The 27,242-nt window shown below is 47.0% G+C and overlaps 1 protein-coding gene across 4 annotated transcripts in view; it reads right to left on the minus strand.

Annotated features, from left to right (window-relative positions):
• The window catches only part of PTPRN2 (protein tyrosine phosphatase receptor type N2), an 814,681-nt gene that overhangs the window by 505,321 nt on the left and 282,118 nt on the right, over positions 1-27,242 (minus strand). For all 4 annotated transcript variants that reach the window (XM_053898672.1, XM_053898673.1, XM_053898671.1 and 1 more), the window contains one exon: positions 9,031-9,127. In XM_053898672.1, the coding sequence (XP_053754647.1) occupies positions 9,031-9,127 (97 nt within the window). The remainder of the gene's footprint in view (positions 1-9,030; positions 9,128-27,242) is intronic.

Raw genomic sequence — 27,242 nt, forward strand, 5'->3', positions numbered from 1 at the left:
AAGGCCGATCCTAGGAGCAGAGGGCGGGGCTATGCGGCGGGCCCGCAACACGAGAGGCTCACGTGGAAGGGGGTCTGAGGTCTGGGAAGTGGAACAGGCTGGGGAGGAAGGAACACAGGCAGAGGAGGCAAAGGCAAAACCAAGAGCCGAGAACGGGTCTGAGGCCCGAGCCCCGGCTGCCGCGAGTGCAGGCCGAGGCAGCGGAACCGAGAGCCGACCTCGTTACAGACAGGGCAGGTGGGTGTCCCACAGGCGAAGGCTGCTCTCCCCCAGCGACATACAGTAGAAAGAGCCCTGAAATCAAGCCCTCCCTGGTCTCACCGCACCCCAACGCCTCAGCAAACACCCCACACACATGACTGTTCAGATGCAGGGAGCACCTGCCGATGGCTCGCTGCTCACGGCTGCAGAAGAGTGACCCAGAGGTGCCCTCCTGACTCCCGGGGCCCACGAGCGTGCTGGGTCCCAGGGCACACATGGCACTAGACCCGTGGTCAGCTGACTCTGAGACGGGGGCCTGATCCTGGGTTACCCCGGAGCCCCAGTGTGGCCGCAGGTCCTTAACAGAGGGCGAGGAGGTGGAAGGCGGTGGCGGAGTGATGAGGTGCAGGATGACCTCCAGGAAGGCGGGGAAGAGCGCAAAAGGGAGGAAACAATTCCAGCCCGGCCCTCTTGAAGGGGCCGCCCTGCGACACCACAGGCCTTGGCTCAGGGAGGCCCAGGCTGAGCTTGTGACCCAGGGAACTGCGAGGTGACAGGCGGTCACCGTGTAAGCCACGAGGTCGGTGGTGATCTGTCACAGCAGGAAACTGACGCAGTGCCAAACATTTCTACGCTGGCACTACGGAAGAGCCACGTACGCATCACCATCTGTGTGTGCGGTCCACGCCAGGCACACAGGTTTGCAGCAGGAATGACGGAGAGAAGCTTTCTGCCTTCTTTCCACGTGGCAGCGAGACACAAATGGGGCTTGTTCTGAAGCTAGACGCTGCTTCACGCCCGAGTGCCGGCCAGCAAGGCCGTGGCTGTGTCCAGGAGGGGAGGCCAGGACGAGGCCGGAAATGCAGGCTGACCGATCCAGCACGGATGTGAGAGGCGAGAGGGCAACCGCTGGACTCATGCTCAAAGTCATTAAGAGAACGACCAACTGCCCAGCAGACAGAGGCGTTCTGCACAGGCTGAGCATGACCAGAACCAGAGGCACAGAGGAAGCGACCGGGTAGCACCCCTACCGGCAGGAAGTCAGGGTCACGGGCCTCAACCCATCCAGGAAACTCATCTGGCCCCTCAGTGGCCTCCTGTCCGGATCAGCCCCCAGTCCTCCCATTACCCACAGCCTCCCAGAGCCCTGGCTCTGGAGAGCTGACCTCTGTGCCCACCCATCTCACAGCCTGGATCCGCCGACCGGAACTTCCCAGCCCGCTGACGGCCTTGCTTTGAGCAAAGCAGCCGCCCCCAAAGGGCCACGACGCACCCTAAATGGGGCAGGAGACTAAGCAGCAAGCTCTCTCTTCAGAGACCCCTCTGTGTCACTGAACTCTCTGATGCCCTGATCCCTGCGAGGAGCTTGTCTGACGATGAGCTCTAACACTGGCACTGTGTGTAACGTGGAGAGGCTGAGAACTTCCCAGACCATCAAGTCCAGGTTCCCTCTCCTTAGAAGCTACCTGCCAGTTTGTTTTTCCTCCCACATCACGCTGTCTGCGGCCGGCTTCGCTGTGCCCACTGACACATCTCTGCAAACGGCAACATCACCCACCTGTGCCCCGGCCGTAGCCCACAGGGCTCACTTCTCTTCTCCCTCGTCTCTGTTCCTCACTCGCACATCACACGCTCCTTCGGGCCGACCCAGAGACCCCCCAAACCCGTCCACGTCCCCCTCATGTAAGTCACGAGCAGCCGTGCGTGATGGCCCCGGGGGGCCTCTCCCCTCCGTCACCTGGAAGCCATGGGGGCCTCTGGAAAAGTTCACCAGGTCACATCACTAACTGGTAAAAGCCCCAATCACACTCCACTTCCCTGGACATTCACTCACCTCGTAGCTCAGAAACTCCCTCCCAGCCACATCCAACCCGAGGTGTGTTCCACTCATTGCTTATTACATTACCTTCAATTCTTTGTAGGTTTTATTACTGACTGAAATGACCTTCTTTATTTCATATGTACTTTTTGTTGCTACATATCCTCTCACTAGAATGAAAGCTGCTTGAGGGAAGGGGTCGTGTTTCTCTATATTCTTCACGTTCTCTGCTCCAAAGCCCCGAATTTACGCAGAGCCTAACTCAGCAGGCACTGAAAGAGTACGTGTTGACTGAAAGAAAGAACTTGGATACAGACGGTAAATTCTGGGTCGATGCAGAGTTAGCCCAAAACGCTCACATTTCACATTACTAACCTGTTAAATGACACCTTTCCTGTGCAACCTAAAAATTATCACCGAAAGTGAATTCAAGATAACAAAAGTGATCATTGTGGTGTAGTGGGGGGGGGGGGGGAGGGGGGGGGGCGTGATCAAATTACTTTTCTTTTGAAAGAAAAGTGTCTCATTTTAGATTATAGAAGACATCATACTCCCAGTCTGTTAGGCCTCCTTGACAACCACAAATATTGTTTGTGTAGAAAGAACCAGACACGTTTCCCATGGCAACTGTATATAACCTCAAATTGTGCTCTCTGTAGTGGATGTTCAATAAATGTGGCAGCTGATTTTTGAATAATAAGTAATTATAAGCAATTATAAGCTCTGACATTTACATAGCCACATATGTGGGTGGGTTTTTTTTGCTACTAAATGCATTTGACCTTCATGTAAGTAAATACCGGTTTTTTAAATTTGTATTTTTTTAATTATCTGCCAGAAGTACCCTTGACGTTGAACAAGAATATCCCAGACTGCTGGAAAGCGGGTAGAGCTCACACAATGTCAACATGAGGTTTAGAAAAACAGCACACAGGAAGGGCATAGACTCATCTGCTGTTTTTTCCATTTCTTCCCATCCTTTCTGTGCTGACTTTTGTATTTGGAGAGACTTTGCTTTTAAGTAATCATTTAATTCTCACTTTTATTTGTAAGTGCACCAACTATGAGAAAGTTTTGTGGTAATTCTAGAAATAAGGCATTTTGATATGTAAACAGAATAGCCATCAGTTCTGCAAGCACAGGGTTGAGGCCGTAAGCCACAGGGGCGCCTGGGTGGCTCAGTGGGTTGAGCGTCCGACTTAGGCTCAGGTCATGATCTCACGGTTTATGAGTTCAAGTCCCACATCAGGCTCCATGCTGACAGTGCAGACTGTCAGCATGAGAGAGGCAGAGAGAGTGGCTTGTGCTTTCTCTCTCTCATAAAATGAATAAGCTTAAAAAATTTTAAAAAAGAAAGAAAGGCCATAAACCCAGGAGAAGGGGGAACAGAGCTCAAGGCCTGAGAATGCATCAACTTCCCCCATTCAGGGCCCTGTGTCTACACGTGTCTATATGTCTGTGTTTGTGTGTGTGTGTGTGCCTTTCTGGTGCATCCGTGTGTGTGTGTGCATGCTTGTGTGCATCTGTGTGTGTGTCTACCTTTGTGTGTCTGGTCTGTGTATATGTCTTGCAGGCTGGGTGAGGTTGAGTTACAGCAAATAAAATGCTCAATTTGTTAGTAGCCATTTACACTTTTAGTGACCAGGAAGCAGTGTCTTAAGTATTTTACAGAAACATGACAGTTTGTTACTTATATGTGGGTCTTCAGTGTGATTTTGACACACTTCAGGAAATGTACTGGGGTTTTAGGTGGGTGTGTGACTCATTCTAGACTTCCCACTTATAGGAATGGAGAACAGGATCCTGGCTAGGTTTTTCACATAGAAATTCTGGTTTTCAAGAATGGATCATTAATGTTGGTATGGTATTTGTACATATTTCATAAAAACTAGGACTTACAGAAAATCCTCTTGTTTGCGTTTAATTGCCTCAATTGACAAAGTTGTCCTGCTTTTATTTCTGATGCCTTTTCAAGCTACACCATAGTGAACCTCACAGGTGATAAGGACTTCATGGTACTTTGACCTCAAACCATGGCTGGCGTCTCCTCGGCCATTATTGAAGGGAGGAAATATGTTCTATGACGTCGACATGTATTTTAACTGAAGTCGATTCACTTCTCTGGCAGTTTGTCTTTCTCCGTCACGAATTGCTAACCTCGTAAAAGTGCCTTTCGGTTGTCTTGTTCATCCTCCTGGAATGTCTGTTGCCAGTGGGTTTGTCTGTGATGCTGTAATATGTTACAGTGAAGAGTCTGCCGTCACTACGTGGGGCAAGCCTGGAGCAGCGAACTTGCAAATGGGCTTAGCCTGGCATTCAGCTCGAAGTCGGTCAAAACTTTGTAAGTATACATTTTCCACTTCTAAAAGATCAAACACACTTTACATTTAGGACTCCAGTATTCTCTTCTTTCTCACATGCATGCACAGACCTTCAGGCTCCAAATAATGTAAGATTTAGAATGTAAGATTTTAGAATAATGTAAAATTTAGAAAATTTGCTAAAAAAAACCAAAAAGCCCAGACTAGGAACGAAATCTTTACAGGGAGCAGGCAGTGAGCCTTGTTCTCACTCCTTTCGCGTGAGTCGTGGTAGCTACTGAGAAACCACCTTTTCACTCTTCACGTAGAAGCCTCGTGACCACCTGACACAATGCTCCCGGGCAGTCTTGTGTGACTCACCAGAGCTCCACACAGGCCGCGGGCCTCCTGCGCACCTCCTCTGGCTCTCAGGAGAACCAGCAAAGGGCAGGCTCAGATTCCTGCGTTCTCAGTGACCCCGCACGCTTCCCCTCCGTTCCTTACGTCCGGCATCTAATTACTGATGGGCCTACTTTCTGGGTTTCACATGCAGTGCTTACTGTGGGCAGCACAGAAGCAGGGCTGGGCTTCCTGAAGGTGATTCTAAACCATCCAGGCAAGTTAATCTCTCTGAAGGTTAATTGTCTTGTATGAAGCATGCCAAGTATATCTCACTGGCCAGTTGTGGATACTGACAAATCTATCAAGTGTAGAATGCTCTAGAAATGCCCTATGGAATGAAGAAAGTGAGGAAGGATTCTTGGTTGGTGTGGTTACCCACATAATAGTTCAAAGTGTCAGTAGATCATTCATTCTGTCTTTCCTTCACTGATTCAATACTGACCACATGTCAACCTGGTAAAAGGCACGTGCCAGGTGCTGGGGGTCCCTGGGTCAGAAGAAGCGCCTAGAGAGGCGACAGAGGGAAAGAAGGCAGAAGCGTAATAAGGTGGAAGATACCGATTTCTTCACTAATAATGAAAGAAACTTGCACTTTAAAAATATCTGCAAACCAAGAAGGTGATGGTCACAACACTACAGACAACAAAAGCAAACAGTTCGCACTCCACAGAGGAAATGGGAGCAGGCAGGGACAGCAGGGCCTTCACCGAGCTGTCCAGGGGGCTGAAAAAGTGCCGACTGACATTCAGGAAATCCACGTGTAAAATAGAGAAAGTCCAAAGGGTGAAATTTTAAAGGACAGCCAGATCAATTAGGCAGCGAATGAAAAAGAAAAAGCAGGAATGGCAATACTAATTTTAGAAAAATGGAATCCAAGACAAAAACCATTAAAGTCAACAAAGGCACCCTTTGGAAGTGACCATGGGTACAGCGATCACCAATAAAGATGTAATGCGGCAGCCTTTATGTGCCCAAAAGTCAGAGCCTCAGTGTTTAAGGGAAATATATTAACAACGAAAGGAAAATTTACAGAAACAGTTTTGTCTGAGAAATTTCAGTAAGTCAAATAGAATTAAGGACATATTATAAACTATATAGAATCATCAACTATATGTAAAAAACCTGTACCCTGCAAATAGTGGGTATGATATCCTTATCCATTGAAAATTAATAACACGATGGTATAAAATAGGCCACAGAGAAAACCTCAAAATCTCCAGAAACTAAAAGCTGAACAGGTCACATTGTCTGACTAAAATGAAATAAACTAAGTGCTAATTTCAAGTTTAAAAACAATATAAACATGAAAAACCAGGCACTAGCTACTTCCAAAAGGTACAAAATTACAGTGACAGATAATTTAGAGCAAAAGCAAACAAGTAGACGTCAGTCACAGGATGGGACGAAAACTATGTTCCAAAGCGAATGCACACATTTTTGTAATTTCATTACTTTCTAAAAAAATGAGTAAGTAGAAACATGAAAAAAAGTTGAACTCAAGAAGCTTTATAAAAAACAAGTCTAAGGGTTCCGGGATGCTCAGTTAAGCGTCCAGCTCTTGACTTCGGCTCAGGTCACGATCTCACAGTTTGTGAGTTCAAGCCCCACATCGGGGTCTGTGCAGACAGCATGCAGCCTGCTTGGGATTCTCTCTCTCCCTCTCTCTCTGCCCCTCCCCCACTCATGTGTGCACATGCATGCTCTCTCTCCCTCTCAAAGTAAATAAATAACCATTTTAAAGAAAGTAAGCGTAAGGACAGTAAGAAAATCCAAGAGATAAGTAATTTTAAAAATCATGTTAAAAGTGTGAAAAAAAATTATGCTAAAAATGAGAAGAGTGACCACTACCTACATGTTGAATGGATTTTTAAACTATAATCCAATTCTATGTATCACAAGTTAACAAATGTGGAAGTCCCTGTGAAAACGATGATAGCTCTCTGCAAAAATACAAATGCCTCAATTTTACACAAGAGAAACTGTGAGCATATTTTACCAATAGTCTGGGAAGACAATGAAGTGTTATGAGATATACCTACAGAGAAAGATTATTAAAAAGTACGTACACTGGTCAACAGATCATCTCAATGCTAAAGAGAGTTTGCAGAAAGTTTTGAAAAGAGGGAAAAGTACTGTCTGTACCATGGTGACCGTCTGACCGTGACCCTCGCTGCAAGGAGGCGGGAGCCAGACGATGGCAGGAATCCGTGCCTCTATTCTGCTGCTGAGACTGTCTGTCAGGCAGAGTGCCATCAGGAAACAGACTGGACCCTGAAGCAGGATGTCCGTGTAACTGAACAAGGCACTGTTTACAGGACTGAGAGGCACAACAGAGATGACCCTGGCGAACCACCAGACCAACAGGAGGGAGGAGACGCGCTGCCCAGGTCCCGCTGCCATCCTGACCCCCTCTTCTCTGCCCTCTAAGCTGGGCTGAATCCCACTGGCCAAACCCAGACCCAGCCTGAGGACACGGGCACCTACTGACACAGCCTAGGAACACCGTCCCTCAGGGGCCAGAGCCAGGAGTGAGACAGACAGGAATGTGGAGAACGTCCCATCAAGTCCTCCGAAAATAGGGCTCTGCTGGTAGAGCTGGGATGATTGGTTTACTTAGGTTCAACACTCTCAAAGACAGAGATTAAAAATCCAGCCTAGAGAGAGCTAAGGGCACTCTGTTGTCATTAGCAACTCTACTGGTGTCATCTACGGTACAGACCAAAAAGATACCTCTACAAGACGGGATACGTGAAAGGTTACTAGCCTCAAATATAAAGGCTCTACACTGAAAGAAACAAAACAGAAAAATAAAAAAATACTTTTCAAATGGGCAAGGATCATGCATAGGAAATCCACAAAGAAGAAAATTCCAATCTCTAATATGAATATTTTTAAACTTTTAATCTTATTTATTAAAAAGCAACAAAGATAAGGTGTCGCTTTTCATAATAAAGCTGGCAATTTTTGCAAATGACAATACTGACATTGGTAAGAAGGTGGTCATCCAGGTGTCTGTTCAACAGCCTCACCTCGTCTGCAAACGTAGGTCTTTGGGTGATGCTGTGCTCTGGTCTTTCTCTCACCTCAGCTGTCCAAGGAGTTACCCTTTGCTCATGGTGGAGTTCAAGGTTACCTGGCACAGTGCCCCTCATCTTAGTGAAGTTCAATCTTCACTAGGAAGGAAGGAGCAGTGGGCAGCACTGAAATGCCCAAGGGTAATTTCAAGACAAATGCAAAGAGTATGAAGTCATCTAAAACAAAAATGGAAATTCAAGATAGCTTGACTTTGGTTTTTGGTTGTTTTTTCTTACAGAGAAGTCTTACACACACTCACAGACTCTAATGGCATATTCTCTCTGACAAAGGAGGGCTTCAAGGTTGACAGCTGGGCGCAGGACATAGAAGGACACATTTCCCACCTAAAGAAACTCCTAGTCCGGCTGGAGAAGAGCTAACATGGGAACGTGTTTTCAGTGTGCACAAGTCCTTTACACGTGCTCACTCACCTAATCTCCCTGGATTCGGAAATGAACTTCTTGGTGGCTTAGCTCCTTCACTTATTAGAGGAACATGAGCTAAAGGCAGATGCCCACGTTTCTGTGTAACTGAGGTTTTCCTAACTGAGGTTTCAAATAGTCTCTTTCTTTGGGAAGAAAAAAGGACTTTCCCAACTTCCCTAAGCCTTTGGGAAAGGGCCTTTTCACTTTTTATACACTTGAAGAATATATAGTTCAATGGCTGAGGGACGAGACAATCCCAGCTGGCTCACTGTGGCCTGTCTGCTTTGGACTAAGTCTCCAACTTCTTGTGTCCCACTTTCCTTCCCTGCAAGGGTGCGTGGGAGACTAGGAGCCCTCACGGTGCGCCGCGAGGAGGCGATGAGATGTTGCGGAGTGAAACACTCAGCGCAGCACTGCTAGGCTCTGGCAGCGGGAAAACTTCCAGGATTTAATTTTGCTTTTTGTACTAAAGAGAACATAAATTCTTACTGGGAAATGAGAAATCTTGACTTCTCTGCTTCCAACCAAGGCTCTGAAGATGCAGGGCTTTCCAAGGGTCTTGGGAAAGGGACAGGGCCCTTGGGAGGTCTGTCGACGAGGACAGCCCCTGGCTACAGGGTTACGCCAATGCATCTGGCTCCACGGGGCTAGGACACAGAGGAAAGGAAAGCACCCATCCGCTCCGTATTGGACTTCTCCAACTCTCTGGTCCCTCTACACCCAAAAGACAATAGGTTCAAACAAAAACAAGCTTGATGGATGCTGGCCGTGGCCAGAGAGCAAGGAGACATAAACCGCATCTACTTACCTGGCTGTGCTGGAGGCGTCCAGATGTTGCGGGGAGGGAAGGTTCAAGAGTTCCTGGGCCATCACGTGCTGGGTGTAGTCATCCTGCCATGTGAAGCCTGGGGACAGATGCAAAAGCTGCATTATCAACGTGGAAGGTGAGCAAAGCTCTTGTTTCAGTCACAGGAGAAACTGCTGCTGTTTCCAAGTTTTCCCGCAATGCCAAGGCGCTCACTGCGGTTTACTAATAAGGTCTTTTCCTTCTAGAAATCCCCGCCTTCTGAGACATCTAGACCAGAAACATGATGGGTGCTTTGCCAGATGAAAAACACTAGGCGCAGTGGTGGTGTGGCTGGACAGCAAGGCGCCCTTGAACCAGGAGCACATTTCACGGATTTGTCCCCAGCAAAAGATGCAGACTTTCTCATGGAAAGGTCCTGGTCGTAGCAAAGACATTCTCGACCCAAATGTGCACACGTTTACCCACCACTCATCCGCCCTCCTGCTCCTCACCGCCACGTCTCGGGCTCCTTGGAGCTCCAGCCTGCCTAAGAGCCACACGTTTGTAATGAAATAAGGGTACTGTTACTCTGAAGGCAATTATCATGGGGCCTAATGTGCTGTATCTGGGAGCCAATTACATTATATTTATACTCAAATGTTATGACAAAGAGCTTTATAACAAGAGCGAAGTAGTTATGAAGGCAAAATGCATGTGATTATGCATTAATTACATGCACTGCAGATCTCATGATAATTATGCTCAGAATTACCAAATAACTCCCAAGAATAATTATTATGCAATTTGTACATTTTAGATCTTATGGTAACACTTTAGCACTTAGAACTACCCCATGCAATTATCCATAATTATCTAATCACTAAATATCATGTAATTACAGAGATATATTTTTATGCCCTGTTCAAAAACACATTACCAAAATCTTCAAATCAGGACGGCTCTGTGCCTGTTTATGTGTGTGTGTGAGTGTGGTACAGGGAGGTCCAGAACTTGCTGAGAACCACACGTTCTGGGGAATAAAAAGGGCTCAGCAGATATAAGCTGCCTTCATGAACACACTTGAATTCTTTTTTCAAATGCAAATCTAACATTTTTTTTCATTTACAAATGGCAAGATTCAAACAGTTGGAACACTTCTGAATCTCAAAAGGCTCTATGGCATTACCCAAAGGGGAAGCTGATGGGAAAACTCACCAAACAGGCCAGCCTCTAATGGCAGCTTGTTCTAAGCAGCCCTGTTTGAATATAGCATTTAGAGAATGGGTCGCTGCAGGGAGACGGAGCCCCATAGTCACCGTTACCCTTACTTCAGGATGAAATGTACTTAATAATAAGCAAGCATCTTCCACTTGCCAAAAGCAACTAAAAAAACCACCCATATGAAGTGTATGCTTATGTGGCTATTAACCGTTGCTTCACTCCTGGGAGGATTCTCAAATGAAAGCACACTTGTAATATTAGCATAGTATCTAGCACTGTGAATTGAGAAAGTAAGCATAGTTTAACCATGCCATTCCCAAAAGGGTGGTCTTAATACCTATCCGGAAACAAACAAATAAAGAGCACAAAAGGAACTTCCCATAAAAATTTTTCATTTGTAAAATTTAAAATAACGAAACTTCGAATGTATTTTTTAATCTAAAGAGCACAAGTGCTCGCCTCGGCAGCACACATACTAAACAGCACAAGAGCCTGAGCCAGTTCAATTCTGGGGTCTGTAAGGAGGGCTCAATCACAACAGTCGGCCAACTGATAAAGGTGATCCATACAGGTAATCTCAGGGAGACCCGGAACCCCTAGACTGACTTCTAAGCTTTCCTGGGAGCAGGCAGAAACTGGACACTTGGAAACAAAACCAAAGCAATGCATACATTAGGGCATTAGACATTCTCTCTGAACTCCTCTCAAGGCTACTGAGAAGACAAAACCCTAGGAAGAGCTGACTGCTTCCAGGGAGACGGAGAAGACACATTCTTCCTACCCCTCCCACTAGGCACAACTAAAACCCTGCAGATTATATGCACAGGAGGCTACGAGGGGTGGGCGGAAGACAGACTTCTGCAGTCCTAGGGAATCTGAGGAACCACACCTGTGGGGCTCCCTGGGCTGTCCTTTGGCCTTATGCATCTCACACTGGAGCTGAGTCAGCCAGCAACTCGGGAGCACCAAGTGTAGGTGAAGCCCCGACTGAGGTCACCTCTCCCCAGCCAGAGGCCCAGGAAGGGGGCTACTTGGCACATTTTAGACAACAGCAGCTCCACTCTCATCAAACACTGCCAAAAACAGCACAGCACAGCCTGTACCCATGCCAACAAAGGCCAAGAGACAGCCTGGGTGTCCTCCCTTAGGAAGCTGGAACAAGGCCAATGACCCCCCCCCCCAACTCTGCCGGGTTGGCAAAGCAGCCACGTAGGGAGCAGGTGGTACCCCCACCCCATGTCAGTGGAGACCACATAGGGAGCTCAAACTCCCACCCACCCACCCCGCCCAGCACATGGACTAGACCCCTCAGCACAGATGTCAGCAGAAGCCTAGTGGTAAACCGGGACTCCCACCCCCATGTTAGTAACAGGGACCCCTCACTCACCTTGGCAGAGCAGTGTCAGAAAAAGCTGTTAAAATGCAAGGCTTAGGGGTGCTTGAGTGACTCATTCAGTTAAGCGTCTGGCTCTTGATTTCACCTCAGGTCATGATCTCACACTTCATGAGTTTGAGCCCTGCATCAGGCTCCTCACAGGCAGGGCAGAGCCTGTTTGGGATTCTCTCTCTGTCCCTCCCCTGCTTGTGTTCTCTCTCTCTCTCTCTCTCTCAAAATAAATAAATAGAATCTTAAAAAAACAACAACACAAAGCTTAAGTGAGATCCTCAGTCTCATAATATAGTACAAAAGTGTTCAGGTTTCAACAGAAAATCACTACTCATACCAAAAACCAGGAAGATCTCATCTATAGACCCTAACGCTGAGGCTTGAAGTGTTAGCTTTACCTACCAAAGATTGTAAAGCGGTCATAATAAAAATGCTTCAATGAACAATTATGAACATACTTGAAAGGAATGAAAAACTAGAAGCCTTAGCAAAGACATAGAAAGTCTCAGCAAATAAATAAATATAAAAAGAGCCAAAAAGAGCCAAATGGAAATACTATAACTGAAAAATACACAAACCAAAATAAACAGCTCAGGGGATGCACTGAATAGAAGGATGAGGGATAGAGGAGAGAGTCAGTAAGCTAGATAGGAGAACAACAGAAATCATCCAATTCCAACAACAGGGAGAAAACAGTCTAAAAAAAAAAAAAAAAAAAAGGACAGAGCCTCAGGGAGTGTGGGGCTATAACAAAAGATCTAACATTCATACTATCAGAGTTCCAGAAGGTGAAAAAAAGAAGGTGGGGCTGAAAGGGCATTCAAAAACTTGATGTCTGAAAATTTCTCCAGTTTGGCAAGAGATATAAACCTAAAGATTCACAAAGCTGAGCACCCTAAACAGGGTAAGCCCAAATCTCCTCCAAGACACATGGTTAAAATTCTGAAAACTAAATTCAAAGACAAAATCTTAACAGCAGCCAGGGGAAAATGACATTTTACCTATGAGGGAAACACAATCCGAGCAAAAAGGATTTCCCATCAGAAACCACAGAGGCCACAAGGAAATTGCACAACATTCTCCAAGTGCCGGAAGAAAAAAACCATCAGCCCCAAATCCCAAAAATCTACCAAACCAGAGACCCATCAAAAATATCCTTCAGGAGGGGTGGGTTCCTGGTGGGCTCTGTCAGTTAAGTGTCCGACTCTGGATTTTAGCTCGGGTCATGATCTCATGGTTCGTGGAATCAAGCCCTGTGTCAGGCTCTGACAGTGCAGAGCCTGCTTGGGATTTTCTGTCTCCCTCTCTCTCTGCCCCTCCCCTGCACTCTCTCACACACACACACACACACACACACACTCTCTCTCTCTCTCAAAGATAAATAAACATTAAATATATATATATATATATATATATATATATATATATATATATATATCCATCCTTCAGGAATGACAGGGAAAATTAAGACATTCTCAAAAAAGGGAAAAAGAGAGCATTTTTTATAGCAGACTTGCCCTAAAACAACTGCTAAATGAATGTATTTAAATACAAAGGCAAAAACAGAAGAAGGAACCTTGGAACATCAGGAAGGAGAAAAGAATGTGAAAAGTGAAAGTGACTAGTTTTCCTTCTCTGGAATTTTATATATTATGTTTGACAGTTGAGACAGACATGATAACACTGTCTGTTGTGCTTCTAAATGTATGTAGAGGAAATATTTAAGATAATTATAATAAACGAGGGGAAGAGCCATAAAGGGAGGTAAGGTTTCTACACCCTATTCTTAACTGGTAAAACAATGACAGTATATTGTGATCATTTATAATAATATGATATCTATAATAATATGATATCTAGACCAACCACTAAAAAGGCTATCAAGAGATACACTCAAAAAGACTACAGAAATAAATATGGATCTCCAAAAAATATTATCATAACCCTAAAGGAATGAAGAAGAAAAAAAAACAGAGAAAAATAGACCAAACAGAAAACAAATAGTAAAATGGAAGATTTAGGCCTTAACATACCAATAATTACATTAAATATAAATGGGCTAAATATACCAATGAAAAGACAGACACTGACTAAGTGGATTAAGGAAGCATGATCCAACTATATGTTTTTTATAAGAAACTCACTTTAAATATAATGTTACAGACAGGCTGAAAGTAAAAGGATGGAAAAAGATGTACCATGCAAGCATCAATCAAAGGAAGTAGCAGTGGCTACAGTAATAGCAAATAAACTACTCATCAAAACAAACAAAAATGCCAGGGACAGAGAGACATTATATAAAGATATAAATCCACCAAGAAGACATAGGAACCCTAAATATGTATGCTCAAACAACCTAGCTAGAAATATGTGAAGCGAAACTTCACATGGAGTTTTTGGATGGAACAGAAAGGAGAAATAGACAAACCCACAATTATAGTTGGAGACTTCAACACTACTTTTTTAGCAACTGAACAAATAAAGAGAAAATCAGCAAAGCTTGAGAAGTAGTCAACAGTGCCATGGATTAACAGTTCTAATCAGCGTTTATAGAACACTCAATCCAACAAAAGCAGAACACACACTCATTTCAAGTGCCCACAAAACATGACATGGACTGAGACCATTTATATCCTGAACCATAAAACAAATCTCAGCAAAATTAAAAGATTCAAAATCACTTGGACTGCATTCTTTAATCAGTATAGTGTTGAACTAGAAATCAACTAACATATATCTAGCAAGAAAATCTCTAAACACTTAGAAATTAAACAATAAACTTCTAAATAATCCATGGGTCAAAGAAAATCCAAGGGAAAAATATACTGAGAACTGAATGAAAATGAAAACGTGGCACCAAAATTTTGCAGGACACAGTTAAAGGTGTGCTAGGAGTGAAATTTTTAGCACTAAATGTTTGCATTTCAAAAAGTCTCAACTCAATTATCTAAATGTACACATCAAGAAGCTAGGAAAAGGAGAGCAAAATAAACTCAAGGAAAGTAGACAGAAGGAAACAATAAAGAGCAGAAATCAATAGATTAAAATCAGAAAAAAAGGAAAACAGAGAAAGTCAGTGAAAAGTTCCCTGAAAAGATCAGTAAAATTGACAAATTTCTAGCAAGACTAACAAAGAAAGCAGTCACAAATTACCAGTACTAGGAATGAGACAGATGATATCAATACAGACCCTGTAGACCCCATATGGGAACAAACATGTCTACACACTTAAACATGGAAACTGAGGTGAACTGGACCAATTCCTCAAAAAACACAAACCACCACATCTTATCCAATATAAAATAAATAATTTTATAGCCCTATAACTCTTAAGGAAATTGAACTCATAATTAAAAACCTCCCCAAAAAGAAATGTGCAGCCTCAGATGATTTCACTGGAGAATTCTACCAAACATTTGAGGAAGAATTAACGTGAATTCTACACAATCCTTTCCAGAATACAGAAGAAGAAGAAATAGTTCCAATTAATTTTATGTAGCTAATACTAACCTGATACAAAGAGGAGACAAAGACCAAAAAGAGAGAGAACCCTATAGAACAATATCTCTCATGAATATGGACATAACAATTCTTAAGAAAAATATTAGTATATTGGGAACCTGAGTGGCTTAGCCAATTGGTTAAACATCCAATTCTTGATTTCAGCTCAGGTCATGATCTCACAATTTGTGAGTTCGAGCCTCATGTCATGCTCTGTACTGACAGCACAGGGCCTGCTTGGGATACTCTTTCCCTCTCTCTCTGTCCCTCCCCTGCTTCTGAGCATGCATTCGTGTGTGCTCTCTCTCTCAAAATAATGAAATAAATTCAAGAAAAAAATAGCATATAAAATCCAGCAATGTATGAAAATAATTATACAGCTTGGGGTTTATTCCAGATATGCAAAGCTGGTTCAAAATTCCAAAATAAATCAATGTAAGCTAACATATTAACAAGCTTAAGAAGAAAAAATTACATTATATCAATGTAGAAAATGTGTTTGAAAAATTCAAAACCTATTCATGATGAAACTCTCAGAAGAATAGGAACTGGGGGGAAATTCGTCAACTTGATAATAAACATCTACAAAAGCCCTACAGCTAACATCATATTTAATGGTGAAAAACTAGAAGCTTTCCACTTATGATAAGGAAAAAGGCAAGTGTATGTTTCCTCTTAACCACTCTTAACCACATAGCTGAAAGTTCTATCCATGCAATAGAGCAAGATAAGAAAAGAAAAGGCAAGCAGATCAGAAAGGAAAAAATAAAACTATCTCTTTCCAGGTGACATGATTTTCTACATGAAAAATCTCAATGAATCTACAATAACTCCTAGAACTAATAAGTTATTTTTCTATGAACTATGACACATATAAACACATAGACACTGAAATTGAAACACTATAGTCACTCAAAAAATTAAGTACTTAGGTGTAAATCTAACAAATACACGCAGGACTTGTGTGCTAAAAACTACACAATGTGGATGAAAGAAATCAAAGATCTAAATGAAGGACAGACATGCCACGTTCATGAGTCGGAAGCGTCAACACAACAATGATGAAAATTCTCAAATTGGGATACAGGTTCAACACGATTCCTGTCAAAATCCCAGCAAGATTCTTTGCAGATACAGACGAGCAGTTTATATGGAACAGCAACGGAGTCACAGTAGCTGGAACGACTTTGGAAAAGGAGAGTAAAACAGGAGGAATCACGCTACCTAATTCCAAGTCTTATACAGGTACAGTCATCAAGACTATATAGTATTGGCAGAGGCAAATAGATCAATAGAACAAAATAGAATACTCAGAAATAGACCCACACAAGTATGCCCAAGATTTCCAACAAAGGTGCAAAAGCAACTTAATGTTTGACAAAGTGCCTTTTACCAAACGGTGCCAGAGCTGTGGAACACACAGAAGCAAAAGCGGAAACCTCAACATCAGTCTCACGGTTTACACAGAAAAAAACCAAAATAGATAATGGATATAAATATAAAATATGAAACAAGAAGCATTTTAGGGAACAAAAAACAACCGAAAATCTTTGGGACCCAGGGCTAGGAAAAGCATTAACGTCCGCATGAAAGACCAGGACAGGCCACACGGCCAAGAAGTGACGCGCACCTGGAATGTGGAACTCTCACAAGTAAACGTTAAAAACGTCCAATTAGAAAAAGTGTCAAAGACATGAAGAGCCATTTGCTCAAAGAGGATGCGCAGATGGCAAGTAAGCTCACGAAAGTTGTCCAACATCGTTAGCGCTCAGGGAAATGCCAGTTACCCCACGGTGAGCGGCCTCGTCACACCTACCATGAAGGCTACAAACTAACTGACGATATCCAATTCTGGCAAGGATATGGAGAAACTGGGCCACTATTTCATTGGCAGTGCAACTGTAAAACGACGCAGCCATTCTGGAAAATGGTTTGCCAGTTTCTTAAAAACTAAACATACACTTTTCATACAAACCGGCAACTGACCGCTGGCCATTCATCCCACAGAAACGTTCACACGAAAACTTGTGTACAAAACTTGTGTACAGATGTCATTCAGTGAGTGAGTGTCCAAACTAACTATGGTCCATGCGTACTGTGGAGTAGTCCTCAGCCACGATCCGGATGGATCTCCAGAACACTGTGCCGAGTGAAAAAAGCCAATCCAAGAAGGTTACCCATCGCGTGGTTTCACTTACATGCCACATCACCTACTCTTGCGCTCTTATCAGGCATGTAACGCCTGAGAGTGGACATGACCCCCGACCTCTTACCGCACGCAGTCTAGTACTGACACAGATGGGTACATAATTAGCGAAAATCAGATCTGAGTGTGGTAATTACATAATAGAGTCATAAGCAAGCAGCTATATGAATAGAGAAATGAAGAGATTCGTTTGGGGTGCAGAACTGGGGAAAGTTTCAAAGAGAAAAATGGTACCTGGACCAAGGCACGAAGGATAAATGGATTCTCACAGATGGCACGAGGTCGGGGGAGAACCCCAGAATAGTGGGAGAGGGTGAGGAAGAGGTGAGGCTTGCCAAGTCTGTGGCCCCGGGGACAGCGCATGAAACAGTGGGAAGGCTGTGAGGCCATCGAGTGGCAGAGGAGGCATCAGCGGACAGTGTGCAGTCACAGGAGGCCTTGGATCCCCCCAAAGAAGGGCTGGCGTTTTCTACGTAAATACCCAAGGGTGTTACCAATACGATAAAAATAACAATATGAACATAATACAAATTGTAAAAACAATAGTATCTATCTACTGAGCCTTAACCACAAGCCAGGCCCTGTACTCTTTCCTGCTTTAATCCTCATGATTTGTGAATAACTACCTTTAATAGGTAGTAAAGAGAAGGGAAGGAGGTGTAAACACAGCCCATCTCAGAGACACGGGGGCTGCAACTCAGAGACTGGTAGTGGGGATGGCTCGAGTTTTCAGAAGCGACACTGGCCAGTGCTAACAGTCAGCTACGTGAGGCAGTAAAGGATGAGGGTCAAGGTTGGCAGCAGGCATACTGGCCGCCTCAATGGACACAGGGAATTCCAAAGGAGGAAGAGTAGGAGACGTGCCAGCCTCTGGGCAAGCCCGTGCTTGTTCTTCGACAGGATGAACTCACACTGACCCACTTCGTCTTTCGTATGCTGGTATATTTGTTTTAAAATGTCCAGGGTGCCCACTCCGCTGTAATACACTTTGCAAGAAGCAAGATCAGAGCAGGTGTAGTCACACGCCCTGAAAACCACCAACCCAGCCCCGAACAGGAGGATGTCACTGACCTTTCTGATGTAAAACTTTCCATTTACAGATACTTATTTTACACAATCTGTAAATCTGACCGCTAATGAAATACGTACGAACCTAGTTATCACTGTGGAAGGGGGGTTGCTAGAGTATGTCCATCTGCCACTGTTTAGTTTTAAGATGGTAGAGAGAATACAAATAGAATGCAAATTCATCTAGGTACCCTTTAGCAGCAGAGAAATCCCACCAATGTCACTGGTCAGTGCTAGAATATAAACTTTATTAAAAAAGAAAAACGGGGGGCGCCTGGGTGGCTCGGTCGGTTGAGCGTCCGACTTCGGCTCAGGTCATGATCTCGTGGTCCGTGAGCTCGAGCCCCACGTCGGGCTCTGTGCTGACGGCTCAGAGCCTGGAGCCTGTTTTGGATTCTGTGTCTCCCTCTCTCTCTCTGACCCTCCCCCGTTCATGCTCTGTCTCTCTCTGTCTCAAAAATAAATAAACATTAAAAAAATTTAAAAAAAAAAGAAAAGAAAAACGGAACCAGAGCATAGGGTATTTAAACGTGATTTCCATGTGATGAGCATGTGCACGTGTGTGCAAGTGTGATTCAACGCTTCCTACGTGCCGCGTTCTCCTGCCGGAGAGACGGCTGCTTCCTCACATCTGTGACTCCCAGGGGCTGAGGATGCGTGTGGCAGCTGCCTGACCGTGCATCACCTCCATATTTGGGCCACTTCGCTTCCTGGGCAAACACAGCACTTTATACATGCTTGGAATTTGCTGAATATTTGATGAAATAAATTGATAAAGCAGGAGGCAGGGACATGTTAGGCATTCAGCTTTCTGATCTGTGAAGATACGAGTGCAAAGAAAGATACAGTTCCTGCTCCCATTATGGGATGTACATTCTAACGGAGGAACACACATTAATACAAACACACAATTAAACAAGAAAATGTTGGTCTGTGGGAAGTGCTGTGGTGAAAAACGATGGGCAGCAATGCACAGGTGAGCGCGGTGGACAGGACTCACCAGGAAGAGAGGGCAAGAAAGGCTGGAAGTGTGTAGGGGGAGGGAGAACCGGGCAAGGGGAAGCTTCAAGGCAGAAGCAAGCCAGGCCAAGTGCTCCGGAAGGGTGGAGCCCAGCCATTCCGTGGTGGGGCCCGTGGTGACACCCTGGGACCCGGGGGAGGGAGGCCAGCACAGGTGGGCAGAGGTGATGGGCATCGCTGAGAGACGCCAGCTGCCCCCAGGGGGTGGGTTGTGGGAAGCTGGACCATACAGTCAGGAGGCCAGGGGTGGCTGCTGAGGACGGAGATGTGGGGGAAGCCAAGAGCCTGGACAACCTCTAAATCTGGGCCTGAGCCACAGAGGGTCTGCTGGCTGGTTCCCCGGGCCAGGAGCTGAGAGACAGGAGAGGAGCCTCAAGTGTCCCTTTATCACTTCCTGTAAAGCAGAGCAGAGGGGTTTTGTGTTATACGTGTGGCAGCATGTGGGCTCCGTAGAAGTCTGCAGGCCCTGGAGCTCACGCGTCTCGGCTGCCCATTCGGCCCTAGTCCTGTCCTTCTTGATCTGACTGCACTCACAGCTTCTGTGCCACCAGGAAGGCCTGTTTGCTAGAACCTCTTTTATTTTAGAATTCAGGTCTTCTTCAGCATCCCCGAGACTTCTTTCCTCCATGTTCATAAATGGGAACTTCCTCATGATTCTACTGCTAGCTGCCCCGTGAGGGCGAGGTGGGAGCCGTTCACATAGGCCAGGGAGGCTCCTAGTGACAGACGTGGGCTCGGCTGGCCCGGCAGGTCCAGCAAGAGGGACTCCAGTGCAGGGCTTGAGGAACGAAGGTCCCCTGAAGAGGGGACAAGATCAGGGACCCAGTGAACAGGCTGCAGGACAAAGACAGGGGCAGGGTGTGACACCAGGAGAGCACCTGTCAACAGGTCTCTCCTGGAGAAGAAGCTTCAGGGGGTGCACGTGGGATTAGAGACCCTGGCAGGGCTTCGGGGACAGGATGCCAGGCAGGGCTGGCGCCCGAGGCCTCGGTCTGCCTGGGCGTGCTCTAGCCGTGTGTGATGGGTCACAGTGGGTGCTGACGCAGGGCCACGGGGACCACAAAGTTAGGAAGTGATGGTCCTCCCACACCACCTCCCAACAGCAGGATGGTGCAGAAGCTTCTTGATGGCACGGCACGTTGACCAGTCCCCCTGGGCCCGCCAAGTCCCTGTGCAGACAACAGTGAGCGAGCACGCCGTACAGGAGAGCATGAGACGCTCCGCTCTGACCAGGACTCTTGGGAGCTGGGGGATTCTGTGGCTCCTTCCGGTCTAGGGCTTGATGCCATACTTGGTGCCGGAAACCACTGCCCCTCGCAGAGCCCCAGCCCCCCACACCCTGCGTTGCAAATCGTTTACGCCTCCCTTGGCTGCCCGAGCGCTCCAGGGTGATGCGTGATCGGTCCCTTCCCCATTTTCACAACTGCCAGGTCAACCCCAGGATGCGGCGGTCTTTCAGAGGCCGCTCCACGGTCCCCCACTGCCCCACACATTCTCATCTCGGACTTCCATTCCAGAGCTCAAGGACACATCAAATGGTGTCCGCGTCATTTCACGCACTTCTCACAACTGCCGTCGTAGTGCCTGGCCAGCCACATAAAATAAGATTCCTGCTATGGCGTGGCCACTGCATTTCCCACCTCCGGATGCAGGCAGAGATGAGGTGCCAGTCAATTCCCAGAGACATGAAACGGGCCTCACTTCTCCCTCAGCCCTGACTGGTCCTAGGGAGACGCAGCCAGTGACCGCAGACGCCGAGCAGGCGGGTGGTGGGCACTCGTGCCGTGTGGCCACAGTGGGAAAGCTCGGGACCCGGTGACGCCACAGTCACCTGCAGCTCCCAAGGGGAGAGGGTAGCCATCCCTACTTGTTCAGAGCAAGAGAGAAAACCACCGACCGAAAACGCAAGGCACCCGACAAGCGCCAGGCACCACGTGCACATCCGGCAGAATGAACAGTGTCCTCGTGTCTGGAGATGGCCATCTTGCTCTCTGGCGGGTGTGCGGGAGGCTGGCACAGGGGACTGAATTTCCTGTCCACAGGCCACAGTAAAATGCTGGGGACCATTAAAAAGAAGGGGAAAGTCACAAGCACATAAAACCAGGTATGAAGAGAGACACAAAGAGGGGGAAAGGAATGGTATTCAATATTATTAAATAGAGATTCAAAATATAGGCAGATGACCACCGTATCAGAAAGGCTGGCGTGAGTTAGAGCAAACATTTTGTCTCCTTCAAACTCCACACTTACCGGATCCTCACTCTGTCCAATACTGATTCAGCAGGGAGGCACATTTCTCTAACAGCAAAGAAGAAAAAGCCCATTAAATAACTGACATGGGCGGAGGGGGGGTGGGGAGGGTGCCCGGGGGTCTCAGTCGGTTGAGGGTCCGACTTCTGCTCAGGTCATGATCTCACAGCTCATGAGTTGGAGCCCCACATGGAGCTCTGTGCTGACGGCTCAGAGCCTGGAACCTGCTTTGGATTCTGTGTCTCCCTCTCTCTCTGTCCCTCCCCTGCTCTCTCTCTCTTTCTCTCTCTCTGTCTCTCTCTAAAATAAATAAACATTAAAAATTTTTTTAAAAAGTAACTGGCATAAAATTCTTACTCTCCAACTGCTCGTGAACAGGGGAGCAAAGGACAAACTGAGGTGGGGAGTCCTGCAGAGGCCTTGGTGCAGACGCCAGGCATTGCACTGGGATCCCCTTATAAACCAGGACACAAAGGGCACAGTCTCAGAGCAAGATCTCCTCATGGCCCTGAGACCCCCAAGGGACCCTCGGCCTCCATGCTGAGGACGTGCAAGCCTTCCGACCTGTGACCTTTCAGTGCTAGGTCGATTCTCCCCCACCCACCCCAGTTTTGGCAAGATTTCCTTTCGTAACAGATTTGTTGACAAACTTTACCTTTTAATTAAAGTCTTTCACTTCCCCTGAGACAGACTTCAAAGTACAAATCACCCCCCACACACTCAGCCATAATGCTCTCATGTCCTGAAATTTCTACTCCCTCTGGCTTTGGCCCACCAGGAAGTGGGGAGACGTCTGCCACCATTTACATCCTACCTGAATCCCGTTCCTGACTGTAAATTAACCTTCTACAGTCCATGGCTCTCCTGGTGAGATGTCCCCCTGATGAGGTCCTCCTCTAATGCTGCCTAAGAAAATATCTGGGGACATTTTTTAAAGTCAAGGGAACGATACATATGGCCTCAGTGTTCCTAAACATGCACATTGACCTGACAGATGAGAGGCCCATGGAGCTCTAGCAATGCTGAACCCTCAACTTTCTCAGTCTGGCTTTTTTCATGTCTTTATTTTTGAGAGGCAGAGAGACAGAGTGTGAGCAGGGGAAGGGCTAAGAGACAGGGAGACACAGAGGGCTCAAACCATGAACCGTAAGATCATGACCCGAGCCAAAGTTAGACGCTTAACAAACCGAGCCACCCCGCTGTCCCTAAAACCCTCCTCTTTGAGTAATGTCTCAGCCCAGTTTTGACCGGAGTAGTCTCACGGTATCCATGTTTTCACTAAGAGAACTGCCTTTGTTGCCAAACCTGTTTGCTTGCTTTTGCTGCTGTTTGTTTTCAAAACTTAATCGAATCTGATTTGGCCCAAATTGCATCCTAATGGCTCCTGATCAGCCCAGAGGATCCCCCAGCTTGTGGCCACCCAGACAGGTGAGGGGCAGGGCTGCTCATAGAGCCTCTGCCAAGACCCCCTCCCTGCCTGTCCTGTCCTCTCTCCATCCAATTTCATGCACATCTTTCCCAACTGCTGTCTCGAGCTGCAGCCTCCATCCACTTGTGCACAGAGCCCCCACCTCGGGGCTTGGGGTCTTCCCAGTTGGAGGGGACACAGACTCAGACACAGGTGGAATGGAGATTTGCAAGAGGAGTCTCGTCTACAGGTTTAGTTCAGTGACCAGGAGCGAGGAAGACAAACGTGCTGGCCCAGGAGGCTGGTGCCGGAATGTTCTGGCTACGAAGCATGGACCGCTCCAATCCAACCCCAGTCCTGATTAGAACAGAGCATGTCAGCAAAGCGCTGAGGGTTTAGGTCAGATTCAAAGTAGCAGGGATGGTCTTCTCCTTCTCAAAACTAACGTAAGAAGAGCAAACTGTCTCACGGCTGACACTGGCCAGGCTCCACTGTGCTTTCTGGCTCAGTCTCCATAAAAAGGATTCTCTTACGGGTACAACGTCATGGACAATTGGTTTAGAAAGTCTCAGTCACTGTAGCGAGAGAACAAAGACTCTGTGAAGTCATTTCTCTGGCTTCATGAGAATAAATACTCAGTTGAGAGATGGTTTCTCATGTTTCCAGGTCATTCCATAGGCCCAGGATGCCGTGACAGCCATACCCTGCCATGGGGGCCTCGGGGTCTCAGCTGAGGAGCCCCAGGAGGCCAATGTGGAGAATGCAAACATCCTGCAAGCCCAGCCCCTCCACACAGAGTGAGCTTGACTTAATTCTAAGTACTAAGCACTTCTGACTACTGGGTACCTCCTAAGTAGCAGTTTCTACTTAGGACCAAGTACTGCTGAGTCCTAAGTACCTCCTAAGCAGCTGCCTGTACTTAGTACTAGGCACTACTGAGTTACAAGTACCTCCTAAGAAGCTCTCTCTCCTTAGGACTGAGTACTAATGAGTACTGTATCTCGTAAGCTTGACTAAATGGGGTTGAACCTCATTCATCTGACCAGGAACTCAGGACCTGCTGGGTCTTATTTATTAGGTGTCAGAGGCCTCTCCTCACATTGTCAGAGAGCACACAAGTCACAGCAAAGAACACTGGGGTGGATCTCTACAACTAGAACAGGATCTCCTTTTAAAGACCAGGCTTGGGGCGCCTGGGTGGCGCAGTCGGTTAAGCGTCCGACTTCAGCCAGGTCACGATCTCGCGGTCCGTGAGTTCGAGCCCCGCGTCAGGCTCTGGGCTGATGGCTCGGAGCCTGGAGCCTGTTTCCGATTCTGTGTCTCCCTCTCTCTCTGCCCCTCCCCCGTTCATGCTCTGTCTCTCTCTGTCCCAAAAATAAATAAAAAACGTTGAAAAAAAAAAAAATTAAAAAAAAAAAAAAAAAAAAAAAAAAAAAAGACCAGGCTTGACCCACCTTATCAACTAACTGGGCTGCGTGGGTTTTTGGTTTTGTTTTGTTTTAAATGTTTATTTTTTTTTGAGGGGGGGGGGGTCAGAGAGAGAGGGAGACACAGAATCTGAAGCAGGTTCCAGGCTCCGAGCTGTCAGCACAGAGCCTGACACGGGGCTCAAACCCGCGAACCGTGAGATCATGACCTGAGCTGCAGTCAGACGCTCAACCGACTGAGCCACGCAGGCGCCCCCTGAGTGGGTTTTCTAACTGGATTTATTTGGGTGACTACAGATGGAACTCTGCACATCCAAATTCAGACGGTGAGCACTATCCTGGAAACCCTCGGGTGGCGCTCTCCTGTGAGGAGGAAATGGGGCAGGGTGGCTCTGCATGCCAAGGTGGGACAGGCGACAGCTGCACAGCATCACGCACGGTAGGCCCTGGACGCTTGGTCCTTCAGTCACCCGCCGGGCACCAGGACCGCCCTCTCTGCAGGTGCCCACCCAGACCCCCACTGACTCAGTCAGACTGTGGGAAGGTTCATGGGAGAGCAGCTCCTCACGACACGATGTCCTGTCATGTCAGGGCACAACCGGGGCGCGGCTGGCAGCAGTAAGATATTCCGAGATGCCTTCTCCACCTGCGGCACTAAATCCCGCGCGATGTCACCCTCCAGCAATGATAGAAGACTGTGTGATATCAAAACTCATTAAAAATGCATATTCCAGGCTAGGCTGCACTCACAGGTTGATTGATTGATTTATTAGACTTATTTAAAATACACGTTTCTCCTAAGCTTCTGGGTATGTGTCGCAAAATACAAACACCTCATGGAAGTTAAAGTCAGCACTTAAAGGAAGAGACAAGGCCCTGTCGTTGTGGAAATGCCATCGTGAAGCCGGGGTGGGTCCCTGGTGACCCAGAGGTAGCAGGGGTGCTGCGGGCAGTACGCTGTGCCCCCAGATCCTCCCGATGAAAGCCAGCCAGTGGGATGGGTCAGGAGGTGGGGCCTTTTGGGGGTGACGGAGTACAGCTGAGGCCGTGAGGACGGGCCCCATGATGGCAGAAGTGTCTTACAAGAGGACGAAGGGAGCAGAGCCCTTCTCCCCCGGGAGCACGCAGCAGGTGGGCAGCTGTCTGTAGGGCATTTGCTTCCTTCCTTTGGCCTTTTCAAAGGACTTACATAGAAAGTGGCAACAGAAATTATATGGCTTTACTAATAACTCAGCGCCACAGAGCTAACAGGCAGGGCAACCATACGTGCTGGCGGGCCGTAGCAAAATGACAGAGAATCACGGATCTAGCACCGCTGCTCCAAAAAGCATATTCTTCCAGGGACAGTGGGGCGCATTTCCAAGAAGCAGGAGGACGAGGACCAGGGACATGTCTGAGCCAGGAAACACCGAGATGTGGACCGAGTGGGTGCAGCAAGTGCTCCCGCTGTGGGACGACAGTGAGGAAGAGTGCGCCAACCTCCGAGCTCATCGCCGCGGCACGCTACGCCTCACTCCTGCCTCTCTCTGCAGAGAGCACCTGCCGGCAAATGACCGATGGAAAGAAGCACTCTCAGATGCAGGCAGATGCAGACGACGTCTGAGGCAAACGCCGGGCCTTGTCTGGGGCTGAGATGGGAAAGCAGCTCAGGGCACACTGGTCTGCGGGGAGGTGCCCCATGCCTGGTAGAGTTTTCCTTCTGGGGAAGGCTGCACGGCAGGAGGAGGAGGTAGAGGAAGAGGGTGCTCTTGACCCCTGGAAGCCTCTCCAGGCAAATCCAAAGAAAGCCCAAAGGACGTAGGCAGAGGAACTGGCCCACAGCTCAGGACACACACATTTCATCTGCACGGTATCCCACGGTGCTGACAGCCCACACTTGTGTGAGTACCCACCCCCATCGGGCACCACTCTCCACACTGCATGTGGGTGAACGCGGGCTGTACATGGAAAAACTGAGGCACACGCCCAGTAAGCAACTTGCTCAGCGGCACACAGCTGGTAACAGCAGAGCCATGATGTGGCCCAAGGGGCAGGCTCCAACGTTTGTGTTCGTCGCTACACCTTGCACAAGATGGCCAACCGAGAGGGGAAGTCAGGGAAAGAGAGAGAAAAATATTTCCGACACCTTAATTACTACTGTTAGGAAAATATAAAACTTACCTAATAAGATGACAACACATTATTTCAAAGGGTAAAGAACTGGGGATTCCATTGCAAAGGGGAGAAAAGGGGTAATGCCTAAACATGCTTTTAAGATAAAATCCTGAGCCAAGAGCTCAACTCAAATACCCGTGGAAGCTGACAGGTGCACGGGAGGCGTGAGGCAGGACACACACTTGTTCCCAGACGCACGTGCTTGGCTTGCATGTCAAAACTGGGCTTGACTGCATATCTTCCAACATCTGCACCCCGTCCCCTGTGGTCTTGGGACTCAAGGCCGTCTCGCTAAAGGCAAAGGTTGAAGGTATGGTTCACTTTCCAAGCTCTCCTTTGAGAAAGGAACAGGGCTCATATTGTCCAGGTGAGTTCAACAGGGTCCACGAATCTGAGCTGAATCCTCATAGTTCTTGCCCTCTTGTCCGTTCTTGGATGTGACACAAAACACATTTAACTTTTGAGCCACTCCTGATGTTTTCTTACAAGTTGACACCCTATTTCATACCGTTTTTCAGCCAGTCATAAAGTTGCCTTACCAACTGTGTGTTACCGAAGACAATTTCAGTCACGTGTTACCCGGTAGGAAAA

The sequence above is a fragment of the Panthera pardus genome, unplaced genomic scaffold, assembly GCF_024362965.1.
Source record: "Panthera pardus isolate Hobbes unplaced genomic scaffold, ASM2436296v1 HiC_scaffold_9, whole genome shotgun sequence".
Taxonomy (NCBI): Eukaryota; Metazoa; Chordata; class Mammalia; order Carnivora; family Felidae; genus Panthera; species Panthera pardus.